Source organism: Falco peregrinus, chromosome 2 (genome assembly GCF_023634155.1).
Source record: "Falco peregrinus isolate bFalPer1 chromosome 2, bFalPer1.pri, whole genome shotgun sequence".
Lineage (NCBI taxonomy): Eukaryota > Metazoa > Chordata > Aves > Falconiformes > Falconidae > Falco > Falco peregrinus.
In genome coordinates this window covers 114,092,801-114,105,149 of record NC_073722.1, presented here as the reverse complement: position 1 = coordinate 114,105,149, position 12,349 = coordinate 114,092,801, and the positions used below count along the sequence as shown (strand labels likewise).

Sequence of the window (12,349 nt, the reverse complement as noted above, 5' to 3'; positions counted from 1 at the left end):
GCTCCACCCCCATCCAGCCCTGCCTGCCTGGGGTCTCCACACTCCCCTGGAGGAGGTTGGTATGTGTGTGCCAGACATCCCTCCGGGTCCCCACAGTCTTTCTATTCATCCCTGCTGACTCCTTAAACAGGTTTCTTAACCTGGGGGTGGGTTAGGGCTGCTCTTCCGCCTGGGCTGGAGGCATGGATGACACCATCTCCTGGCCAACCTCCATGGGGAGTCCTGGGGCAGCTGCGGGCACCGCTGGGTCACCGACATGCCACGAAGCCGCAGGAGCTTTCCAAGAACCCAGTGCTGTGTGTTATCCACTAACCTACTTCTCATCCGCTCTCCCAGCCCCTCGCTAATTAACCTGCACCCTCCTCCTCCTGCAGCTCGGCCGCAGGTCCTGTGCCAGGCTCCCTGTAAGTCACCTCAGCCCCCGGCCCCCACAGCTGAGCCCTGCTCCTCCACTGCCCTGGGAGGGGTCCAGCACCATTCCCAAGGATGTTATTTCAGACCCACACAGCAGCAGTGCCCCACAGGCCTAACTCACCCCCCTAAGCACATCTCTGCCCCCAGCGAGGGTGATCTCAGAAGGCAAAGCAATGTGACCATGGCAGAGCACTGCAGCCTTTAAGCCTGAACACATTTTTTCTTCTATTTTAGGGGGCAAAGACCCAGCACTGGTGGTGGCATGCTCTCGGGGTGTGTGTGTGTGCGTGCGTGTGTGTGTGCGCGCCCCCCCACAGCTCCCCCCACAGCAGCGTGTCCAATGGGGTTTTGGATATCTGCTTGCACAGATCGGTGCCATTTCTCAAGGTCCCCCAGGGGAAGAGCCTGGAGATGTGACTGCAGAGCATCCTGCTGCAGGAGGTCCTGCAGGACAGCCACTGCGGTGCCAGGAGGGGTGACTGGGCCAGTCTGGTGCATCCACCTTCACACCAGTGCTCCCCATGGCCACACTGGTCACAATGTGGGACAGGTCCTTATGGTGCCCACTGCTCTGGTGCCAGTCATGGGGATGCCATTTGGGCTGTGCCTGGGCGTTGGGATGCCCCAGCCTCCTGCTGCTCTGCACGAGTCCTGGGCAGCGGCACCAGCTGCCACTTAGCAAGGTCCTGCCTTGTCCCAGGTGGGGAAGAAGGCTGCTGCCTAGATCTGGAGAGGTTCCTTTGTCCCAGGGGACAGGTTTTGCCATTCCTCCTCCTTCTCAGTTCTTTGCAGTTCCTCTCAGCAGCATCTAGGGCTCAGGAGAGAGTCAGAGAGGCTGGTGAAGAAAGGGCTTACTCCTCTCTGCTGTGCAGCAGAGCATTAAAGAACTTCAAAGAGAATTGCTCATCGCAGCTGCTGCAGGCAGGCCAGCACCAGGGAGCTCTGCACAGCCCAAAACCTGACCTCCAGGGATGGGGAGGATGGTGCAAGAAGAGCTGGAGCTCCTGGCCTGCCTGCGGAGCAGCGCCTGCTCCTGCGCTCCTCGGATGCTGAGGCTGCCGTGGGCCCCAGCTGGCTGCAGGGTTGCCTTGCCCAGGGCATGCTGCCTTGCTGTGGCATTATCTGGGGAGCGTTACTGGGTGGGCTGGAGGGGGCCATGACCCTGCCTGTGAATGCTGGCAGGGGGGCGACGTTCCCATCAGTGCCTGGCAGCTGTCCCTGCTCCAGTCCTCCCCAGGGAGAGAGCTTACGTGATCCTTTCCTGCTTTTCTTGTTAAATTCTTGTGAAGGACAAACAAATACACGTGTCTGTGGCTGCCCAGAGCTGGCTCAGGGCACCAAAGTCATCACACAAGTGTGTCCTGGGCTGCTCTTCAGAAGCACCGGGGCAGGGGGCACGCAGGCAGCTCCTTGGCAAGGCTGCTGGGGAGACAGGCCCTTCATCGCTCAGGAGACAGGGTTCGGTCCCGGAAAACCCCGTGGAGGAGGCAAAGTGCAGCAAGGCAGGGGCTGCACCATGCGGCTGGGATGTGAGCGAGCCCAGCAATGCTCTGCTGGCACAAGCTGTGATGGGAGAAGGTTTCTGGGAGCTGTTATGAAACAGATCCATCATCAACTGATGAGGGATTTCACGGAAATGTGCTGGAGCAAGAGCAATCAATTAACTGGCTGTATTTACAGCAGCATGTGTCCTCTGCTGCCTTGGCAGATGGGCTCTGCGGTTCGAGCAGGGCCGCAGTCAGAGAAGCCGGCACTCTTTGGCCTCTCCAGCCAGCCGGAGGGAATGGCAGAAGCTTCCAGGGGGGATGCGCTGACCTGCCCATCACTCCCCAGAGCTGGTAAAGCCCCCAGCCAGGACCTGGCAGCACTGGTGCCAGCCATGGGGAGAGGAGCAAGTCCTGCCCTCCCAACTCCAGCAAATATTTTTGGACTGAAGAGTCCTCCAGCCCCTCTGCTGCTATTTTGACACCTGCAAGAAGAGCCTGTATGTTATAATAATACAAATAATCATGCAAAGGCGAAAGTACTTGAGAAAAATTTAGGTTTGCTATCTCTTCAAGGCTCTTTTTCAGGAGAACTTGCATGCACAAGCTGATGAAGCGCAGCACAGCTGCATCCCTGCCTTGGGAAGGGCAAGACTAAATTAAGACTGAAACCGGGTGGGTGCACCCCTGCTGCTCCTGCCCCGGGATGTGCGTGGGAAGCCAGAAGAGCCCAAATGGAAGAGAAGCCAGTACCTGCCTGCTCCACAGCACGAGGCACAACATTTTGCTACACAGTGTGGTGGCTAGGGCCGATGCCCACCCTGGGTCAGCTTATGGTCTGGTGAGGAATAATGCTGTATTTTCAGTTCCCAGCTTTTTCACTGGGCTGGTCCTTCTCCTTCCATCTCCCTTTCCCTGCAGAGTCCTGCACATAGTTAAATACTTGACTATGACCCACTGCAGCTCACGGGCAAATTCTTACTGGGGCCATAGCAATAAGCGGAATATTTTTTCACTTCTACAGGATCTCTCCCACCAGCTCCTCAAGGGTTTTCCCCAACGTTGCGCAACTTTCTCAGCAATTTTTTTGAAATGACGACTGGTTTGGGGGATCCCTAGTAGCAGAAGGGTGAGCCAAAAGACAGGCTGCCGCTCGAAGGAGGGTCAAGCACCCTCTGGCCGCAGGCTGGGTGGTTCAGGGTCGCACAGGGTGAGGCTCTGGCGACGCTGTCCGGTGGGTCCGCGGACCGGAGAGAGGGCTGCTCCCTGCAGAACGCCTTCCCCTTGCTGAAGGGGTTACACGGGGGCACCCACCCTGTTTGCGGCTCCCAGTATGGCCCGTACGAGCCCACTGCCCCCGCCCGGCTGGAGCCGCGCCGCTGGCGCCACCTAGCGGGTACGCGCCGGGCACTCGCTGCGCCGCAGCCACCGCCGCGCCCGGGGCCTGTCCCCTGGGACAGTGACACTGTCCCCGGGCTGCCTGGGGGGCTGCCCCGCCGCCCCCGCCTGCCGCCCCGCCAGGGGACCTGCCCCGGCCTCGTGCCCCCGGGACAGGGTGGTTATACGGGCTCAGGCCTCACGGCCCCGGCCCCGCCCGCCGTGCTGGATGGCGCATTTCGCAGAGTCACGGAATCGTTTCGCTTGGAAAAAAGACGTTTAAGATCACCCAGTCCGTCCGTTAACCCAGCATTGCCAAGTCCGTCACTAACCCACAGCCGCAGGTTTTTAAAATGCCTGCAGGGGTTAATCCCAGCCCTCCCCCGGAGAGCCTGTTCCCGTGCCTGGCAGCCAAGCGGCGCCCCCCGGCCCCGCACCTTGCCCCGAAGCAGGCGGCCGGGCGCAGCCCCAAGGAGTCGGGGTGCGGGGGGTGCCAGGCTGGCCCCGGCCCACCCGCCGTGCAGCGCCCACCGGCCGTGCAGCGCCCACCCGCAGCACGGCCTCTGCGTGCATCCCGCACCGCCTGCGTGCGAGCGGGGACGGGCAGACGTCTGTTTTCCGTCGTTTTAACTTGCCTGCCTGCACCACGAACCAGAATTAGCTCGCCCCGCGAAGCCAGGGGCAAACCAAACCGTGGTGGGTGCTCCCGGGGGAAATGCGTGCGCTGCTGTTAGGGCAGCGATGCCGGGCAGGGAGACAGCACCAGCCCCTGCTCCAGCTGGAGGGTTGCACGGAGAGGCTTTGAACCAGTTCACGAGCCTTCCCCTTGCATGACAGAAGTTAGAAGCTCTTCGGCAAGCTAATGTGCAAATGAGAAAGGACAACAGGGTCTCACGGCTGGAGAACTGGGAGCCCTTGGCTTTGCAGGGAGTAGGGAGGGCTGGCAGGGGACGAAGGTGAAATGCCTGCCAGGAGTTTTGCTTTATCTCAAAAAAATCCCCCAAGAAAGTCCCAAAAATAAATACCTGGTTCAAACAGATACATACCTTTTCCAAGGGGAGCTGCACGGCCGAGCAGCCCTGGCCTGCACCATTGTCATCTGCTCAGCTCAAATAAGATCGGAGGCTCTGTGTTTTGATTGCCATTTGGAGAGGAGCACTGGCCAGGCAAGGCAGCTTTCCCGGCGCCTCCCGGGGCACAGCAGAGCTGAACAGCAAGCACCACTTTCTTGAACCATGTCTTTTCAAGGGCTTTTGTATTTAGTAATGTCCAGAGCAGCAGTAAGCCAGTCCATTATAATTACGTGCTGGCATAAAAATATTGGGCACATGTTAAAACTTGAAGTAGGTCAGGCAGCCATCTGGTCTTGCTGACAGACCTCCACAACCATAGTTAAAGATTCTTGTTTTAGAAACTTTACAGCTAGGATAAAATCTGAAAGGCCAACCATAAATGGATGTTTCAGCCACTGCTCCAACTCCAGGGTCTAGAAAAACCACAGGTTGACATTTATAGGCTCCTGTTTTAGAAGTAGCTAAAGCTTTGTCTTCTAGTAATCATAATTAAAAAAAAAAATCTAAATTCCCCAAATGTGATTGCCACAGCCTCCCACTCAAGGCAGCATCAGTGGTGGGGACCACCAAGGAGCTCATCTCCTCCACACCAAAGTGGGCAGTGTCAAACCCCTGTATGGCAAGCCCTGCAGAGCAGCAGGCTTATTTTTGAGTAATAGAAAATTATTGCAACCTTTATATTGTTAAATTTCAGTTAAAAAAAAACCAACCAGCCCTCATCCCACACTCACAGCAGCTGCACCTGCACCTGCCAAACACCACAGAACAGTGCAGCTGGACATTCACCTTCAAGGAGGCATCCCCCTCCCCAAGCCCATGCTGTACACCAGGGACCAGAGCGGCTCCCACCCAGCACCACAGCAAGGCCAGGCCGGCAGGGCTCAGCGGGACCGGCAGGACGGGGGTTTGCTGGCACTTCTGTGGCTCTGAGCTGTGCCCACAGGTTTTCCCTGGACAGCACGTGCTCCGCCTGGGGATGCAGTCAGCCGTTCGCTCTCCCAAAGTCTACAGCAGGGCCACGGCGTAACAAAGTGGGTGGAAAAAGAAAAGTTACTGCAGTTGCTAGTTCAGGTGGCCAGGCACCCTCCAGCCTGCACTGGGGCAAGTGAGGCAGATTTAACTGTACCCTTGCTGCGCTAAGCTTATCCATGCGAGCCTCTTCGATAACACACATAACACACTCCACAAGGGATGCTGCTGCAATCAGCTGAACAGCTAAGGCTGAAGCTCCATTTCAAACTGTGATAAGAGTACAGAGTCATCATATAATCCATAAAAGCAGCTATTTTTTTTAGGGCTACCTGAAGACTTTTTAAGCACAGTATTTTGTACCTTTTGTGTATTCACAGACTAGTAAAAAAAACCCTGTATATATGTACTGTGGGGAATATAGGATGCTGTTATGACAGGGAAGTGCCTAGCAGAGGCCATTCCTCCTCTAAAAACCACATTCTTGTACCTTGTACCTGCTGCTCAGGGTTCCACTCGCCAAGACAGACTGCTTTTCTGAAACCTCTCCCCAGTGGCAGACGGCTCCTGCTGAACAGCACTGCCCCTGAGCAGCTCTGGCAGACTTGAATTCAACACGAAGTAACCTGGAAGCTTTGCATCAGATGAATGAAATAAAGAGGCTGACCCCTTTTCTCCAAACAGTTCACATTTATTGATAATGATAAAAAAATCTTTTAAAGACTATCTGTATTTTATTACCAAGAATGAGGTATTATGTATACAAAACATTTACAGAATTTGATATGCAGTTCATGAGTACAGACAGGAAAGTGCAGAAGGACACTGATAACAGGAAAAAAAAAGCGATCAGAAGAGTCATTGGCTGAGAGAAGGAAGAAAAGCAGTAATATCACACAAAGAAAGACCAGGGTATGGGAAATTAATTAGTCAGACTGCAGTGATCAAGTCATATTGCCACAGCACTTTGCTTAGAGGAGGATTAACTATTGTTTTTCTGGAATTTTATCTCCCCAGCTGTTTGTGCTGTCATGTGCTTTGAGCTCTAAAAGATGTGTTAAGATTAATAGCAGGAAAAACCCAAAGTGCCACTTTTGAGCCAGCTCAAGTGAAAAACAAAATACAGATCTTCAGACTTGAAAAGTGATTGCAACTCAAAAAGGTCTACAAAGCCAGACACCTCTGGACAGATGTGGAGTGTTGAATGAAGCAGTTTCTTTACAGTTGTCAGCAAAATCGCCATCTGAGAGAGAGAGAGAAAGAAAGGGGACCATCTTCAACCCTTGCAGCCTGGTAAATGGAAAGTGGCGTTTGCAAAGAGCCAGGAGTGTCATTAAGTTAAGCTCACGGCAGCTCCTGCTGCACTAGCTCCCCTGCACCTGGGAATACTGGTTCCTGCATGTCAAGAACCAAACCACTCCTTGGAAGGCTGGGTTCCTCCTAGGCAGACAGCTCATACGGGCAGGCTGAGCGCCACAGCATGTGGTTGTCTGCTGTGCAGACACGGGGTGGGGAGCTGCTCCGACACCAAAGCAGTGGCCCATCTGGCACAACAGCACACTTCAGCAGCCTAAAGAACAGTCTAACCTCCATTTTCAACTTCCAAGTTCAAAAAAAGACAAAATAGACCAGTTTGGTTCAGTTTAAGGAGACTGGCTTCTCAGCACCTCTAAATCTGTTACTAAAATACTTCCTTGTCAGTTCTGTCTGCCACGTTCCACAGCCAGAACCGGTCCACGGAAGAGGTGCTGTTAGAGGTTAGTAACCTGCCATCCAGAAGCTTTGCAGTCGTAAAAAGGATTTATACTGAGATCAGAACCAGCTTTCCTCAGGCAGGGCATCCAGGAAGCATTTTAAGGGAGTTCTGCTCTGAAAGGGCAATACCTCCACAAGCTCCTCTACCACTTACCCACAACAGTGCTGCCTCCCCAAGACTTAACAGAGCCTATCCAGCTTTCTAGTAGGGACTGCAGCCAGCACAGTAGCTCCTTCTACCTGGATGGATAATTTAGCTCTGAGCAGGTGAGGAAAGACCAAGCAGGGTCTAACTATGCAAATCCTGCTGCATTTCAGACCGAAATCTTCTCCGCTCCACTCTGGGTATGGTTTGTAGTTGTCTGCAGGCAGCCCTTTGCTCACTAATTCAGTCTTTTGTGCCTTTTGCTGTGCATGGGAGAGGGGGCTCGAAGCAGAAGAATACCTGAACAGAATTTAACAAAAAGAGTTCAAGCAGAACTGCTTGGGCCTGGGTAGAATAGGGACAACATCCAGAAAGGCAATTCACCACTGGCAGTAGCAAGACTGAAAATGGTCAGGCAGGCACTGCTTCGAGCATCTTCAACTGTATCACTCAGAGCGCAGATCCCTGTGCTCCCTGCCTACATTAAAGCTTCTGCTGCTCAGAAATAAAAGCGCTCCACTTCTGAAATGCACAGGGAAGGACAGGAGGCAAGAGGGATTGAAAAGCGCACAGGAAGGATGCAAGCCATACCTCCTTTAGACTGATTTAAGAAGCAACTTTAAGCTCTCCATAAATTCCTGATAAGAACAGAGTCTCAGTAAAATCAGTTCACATGGAATATACTAAGGAAGTGAAGCTCCAGCACAGAGCTGGGAATAAATCCTCGGAGCAATTCTGGATCAGCCCAGCATGACACAGTGAGGGAGAGCCTGCTCTCTGCCTCTCTCTCCACAGTGCTTCAAGCAAAGAATGAATTGCTTTAACCCATCAAGATCCAGAGCTCAAATTCCCCAGAAGTGTGCTCATACAAAAGGTATTAGTGTTTACAGCCTGGCCACAGCTCTGTGGGCATGCTTTGAAAAAAATGGACTCACAAAGTCAAGTATCCAGCAACTGCTTTTCTTTGTCTCGGACATCACTTAGTGGCAATGGGAGAAGAGTTTGCAGCACTGGAAGATCACAGGGGATTTAAGATGGCAAGGGATGTCCTGACAGGAGACTTGCAGTTGATCTCTAATGCACTACGGAGCATTTTTGGTCGGGTTTTTTCTCTTTTTTCTTCTTTTTAACATTTACACAGTTAAAAAATTATTCTTGACTGATGCCCTGGTTATTTTTCCTTTCAATGAGAGCCCTTGTGTTCAGAGTTAGGATTTGTGCAAGCACACTTGCAAAAATACTTATGGCTGAGTTAGGAAAAAGGGTTAAAGTTAAGAGACAAGCTGTTGGATCTAACAAGGACCAAAACCACTAAGTTTAAAATTCAAACAGCTACTTTTCTATCTATAAAAGGCTTTGTGGGGTGGGGTTTTTTTTTGCACAATTGCCAGTTGAATATGCTGTATTGCAGTCAGCTGCCACAGGCGAGGGTCCAGCCATCTCATCCATTTGCTTTTTTCATCTGTTGTGGCACTACCTGGAAATCATGGAGCTGGAATGGGACTGGCTAGAAGAGGTGGTGGCAGCACTGAGCTGGGAGAATCCACTGTGGCTTGATTCAAGGCTGGTCATAGATCCCCTGCAATAACAAACAAAAGTAGCTCGAAGCTTCAGAACATACAAAGATTTTGATTTCTGTTATATATCTACACTGTATTTGTTTGCACACTGAATAAAAAGCAAGTAACAGTTTTGGTGCAGATACCCAAATACTTTTCTGCCCTGCCACATAAGGTAATGGGGACACTGAACACCTTGCAGAAAACAGATGCTGTTCAGAAAGTCTGAGGAACTAGTTTCAGTCAACTATATCCACCGGCAGGCAACTGAACTGACTATTCCATCACTAGGCTGCACCCATTTCTATATGCTTTCAAAGCAGAACAAGTGACTAGTGATGATTATGATAACTAATTAACCCTTTTTATACACTAGCTGCCCACAGTGCCAGTACTGGTTGAATTTGTTTGGATTTGGGGTGGGGTTTTTTGGTGGTGTGTTTGTTTTGTTTTTTTTAAGGCCTAAGAAAACACAACTGACAATTTACTTGTATTTAAGTGAACTTGACACTGGCTTGATTACCCAAGTATCAGAAACGTTTGACATTGGCTGACCTTCATGAACCTTGGCCAGACATACCTGAAGTCTTCAGATCCAATTACTTCTGTATAGTACATCACTTTACATTTGTGAGAGGAGACCTGTAGAGATGCTAATACATCATCCACACGAGGCAGGTTGGTTGTAGCACAGGCAGGCATGCTATGAAACTTCCACTGGAGAATATAGAAGCCAGGCCACCTGGTCACATGTGATCCCTGGAAGCAGCCACAGCAACATGTATTAACACAAAGATTTGCAGGCTTGAAATTTCTTTCCCAAGCTTAGAAAATCTGCTTATGTGCCCATAATTTTTTCCCCAGTGCCAATAATTCAGCTCCTCAGCCAACTGGCAGTGCTGGTCAACTCTCCCACACAACATGCTTACAAAAGTTACGATAGAACACCAGCAGTTCCTCCTGCTTTTTGACAGAAATATACTGAAAGGATTAAGTTCTTGTTTAAAACTGTTTTTTTTTTTTCTATTTTCATTAACAGCTGGCCTTTGAGACTGTGAAAAGGGCAGTCAAGGCTCTTGCCTCACAGAAAGAGAAAGTACAGTTCAACAGGTCACTGCCTGTATTTCCAGTTTAACACCTCCGATTAGATGACTTAAGGAGCTCCTCTGTCAAAAGTTGTTTAACTTTTATTTCAAGTCAAAAGGAATAGCAGTGGCAGAGTACAACTGCAAACATGCTGCATGTAATACCCAACTTAGTATTTAAGGGATAGGTTACAAATGCCATAAAAAAAACAAAACACCTTCAGGAGCCCTGGCCATAGGGAGCTCCTTATGGTGCCTGTTAGAAGAACAAACAGAGAGAGAGAAGCTCAGTCTTAATTTCCAGACTTCTCTCATAACTGAGGTAAGACACTGATATTCTTCAAACACACTGCTTCAGAAAATAATGGTCCAAGTTACAGCACAAAGCATGTCTTGCTACTTTCTGGATGCACACTTCCTTCCAGGTGACTCCCCTATATTCCTGGCTGAGCAGTCCCAGTCACTGTTGGACTGATGCAAGCTCTGCTCACAGCAGATCCCATGTAAATACTATCCCTGTTCCCTACAGGATACAGCTAGGAACTGAAATGACGCTGAAATGTCAGCCAAAAGCAAGCAGATAGTCCGGAGCTGAATCACCACCCAGTCATCAATGATTGTGAATTAGAACGTGTAGTTTAGGAGCTAGCCTCCATCTGCTCCCACACAAGGATCCGGCAGCCTTACCTGCACACTTTCCCCTTCTTTGCAGATAAGAGGAGACTCCACCATACTGTAATCACGCCCCAACTGCCAGACTTTGTCTATCAACTGAACGTTGTTCCCACCAGGAGATGTAATACTGTGGGCACCCAGAGAGTCCTTTTTAGGAGGCTGGGGGGCTCTTTTGGAATGAAAGATGTTAAAAACAATGTCGCCCTTGCACACGTCAAAATCCCATGTGATCACAGATGAGGCATCCACAATCTGAATGAGAACCTTAAGACAGAAAAGTCATTAGACAACAGCCATTTGCTTAGAAAGACAAACTCCTACCAGGAAGGAAGACTCAGAGCAAAGCTTTTGGTTGCTGGGCTTAGTTTTGACTATTAAAAAGGCATTGTAGATACAAATTCTCTCCTGACAGAGTGTCTTTATTTTAACACGTGACTCCCAGAAGCTCTCAATTAGCTTCTGAGAATATTGTCTTCAGTTAGGACATAGCTTGAATAGATTGAAAAACAGTGATATTCTCTAAATGGCAACAATACTAGAAATGGTCACAAACTTCAGCTCCTAAAGCATCATTATGCACCAGAACTACAGAAGAACAAGGCTGAAGCATGGCAACTAAATAATCCAAGTTCTAAACCATTTTCAGTCCAAGAGATAAAGTCCAGAGCAGTGGGCTGAGATAGAAGTAAAGAAGGGTAGGCTGCAACCGTACCTCATGCGGAGCTCCTTTGAAGACACTTGCAGACTGGTAGATTGTTTCAGTCCAAAGCTTTATGTCTTCATTTTCCAACTCTTCTGCCGTCCGGTAGAGGGATTTGGGAACCAGCCCACCCTCTGGTACTTCACACTAAAAGCATAAACAGCCGTTAAAAAGTATCCCCATCTGTACACCCACACCCTGTCATGCTCTCTGCCTGAGAGCTTCAGAAACAAACTCACATTCAGCAAGTATTCTGAAGAATGAGGTATGAACAGAGCTTGAAAGTAATTTTATAGCTTGTACATCATACATATATAAATCTGTTTTACAATGATCTGGTTTAGGTGAGCTTGCAGAATTAGACACCACAGAAACAGATCTTGTATATACACACCAGCCACCACTACAGAAAATGAGCGTGCAAATAACTACAGTTATCACTCATACTGCCCTTGGCTGAAGGAAGATGAGAGCCACTTAAGAATCCTGAGGAAAGTGGAAATAGCAACTCAGTTGGAAAATAAAATATAACCTACAGAGACCTGAAAGAACTGGGGTAGCTAAAAGTGTGGGGGAGATACAGTTAAGTTTCTAAACAGGTAAAAGATATTGCAGTCAAGAAGGTAACGGTTTTGAAGCTACAACTGTCTTGAAAGCTCAGTACACAACTTCTGTAAGCAATCTTCTCTTTTAAAAATTCTCTAGTAATGAAGTTAGGCAACTATTTTATCAGGAACAGGATCCATAGAAGTCTTTGGGATGGTAGAAGTGTTTGATAACTGAATTACAACAGAGAGTTAAAAGGATCTCTGAGAAGTCATTTTTGTTCAAATTTCCAGAAGACAAGAAGAAAGACACTATCATTGCCTGTGAGTGGCAGGAAACATTGTAGCAATTTGCTTTCTGGTAACATTCACTTTTGCTTACTTAAGCAGCAGATTCTGCCAGCTTCTCCAGCTCCAAATTAGAGAGCACAAACTCTCTCCACTGAAAGCTACTGCTGCAGCAAAAAGCAGCCCACTGAAGATAAACACATGCTCTACTCCAACATGTCTAACAGTACTTCGTTATAATTTGAAACTGTATTTGAACAGACCTAGAAGAATTTTCAAG

The 12,349-nt window shown here is 49.6% G+C and overlaps 1 protein-coding gene across 1 annotated transcript in view; it reads right to left on the bottom strand.

Annotated features, from left to right (window-relative positions):
* Window positions 1-5,987: 5,987 nt before the first annotated feature.
* Window positions 5,988-12,349, bottom strand: part of SEC14L1 (SEC14 like lipid binding 1) — a 41,995-nt gene continuing 35,633 nt past the window's right edge. The window contains exons 13-16 of the mRNA XM_055795204.1: window positions 11,249-11,383; window positions 10,549-10,800; window positions 9,357-9,535; window positions 5,988-8,796 (exon numbers count right to left, since the gene is read on the bottom strand). Of these exons, the coding sequence (XP_055651179.1) occupies window positions 8,691-8,796; window positions 9,357-9,535; window positions 10,549-10,800; window positions 11,249-11,383 (672 nt within the window). The 3' untranslated portion in view covers window positions 5,988-8,690. The remainder of the gene's footprint in view (window positions 8,797-9,356; window positions 9,536-10,548; window positions 10,801-11,248; window positions 11,384-12,349) is intronic.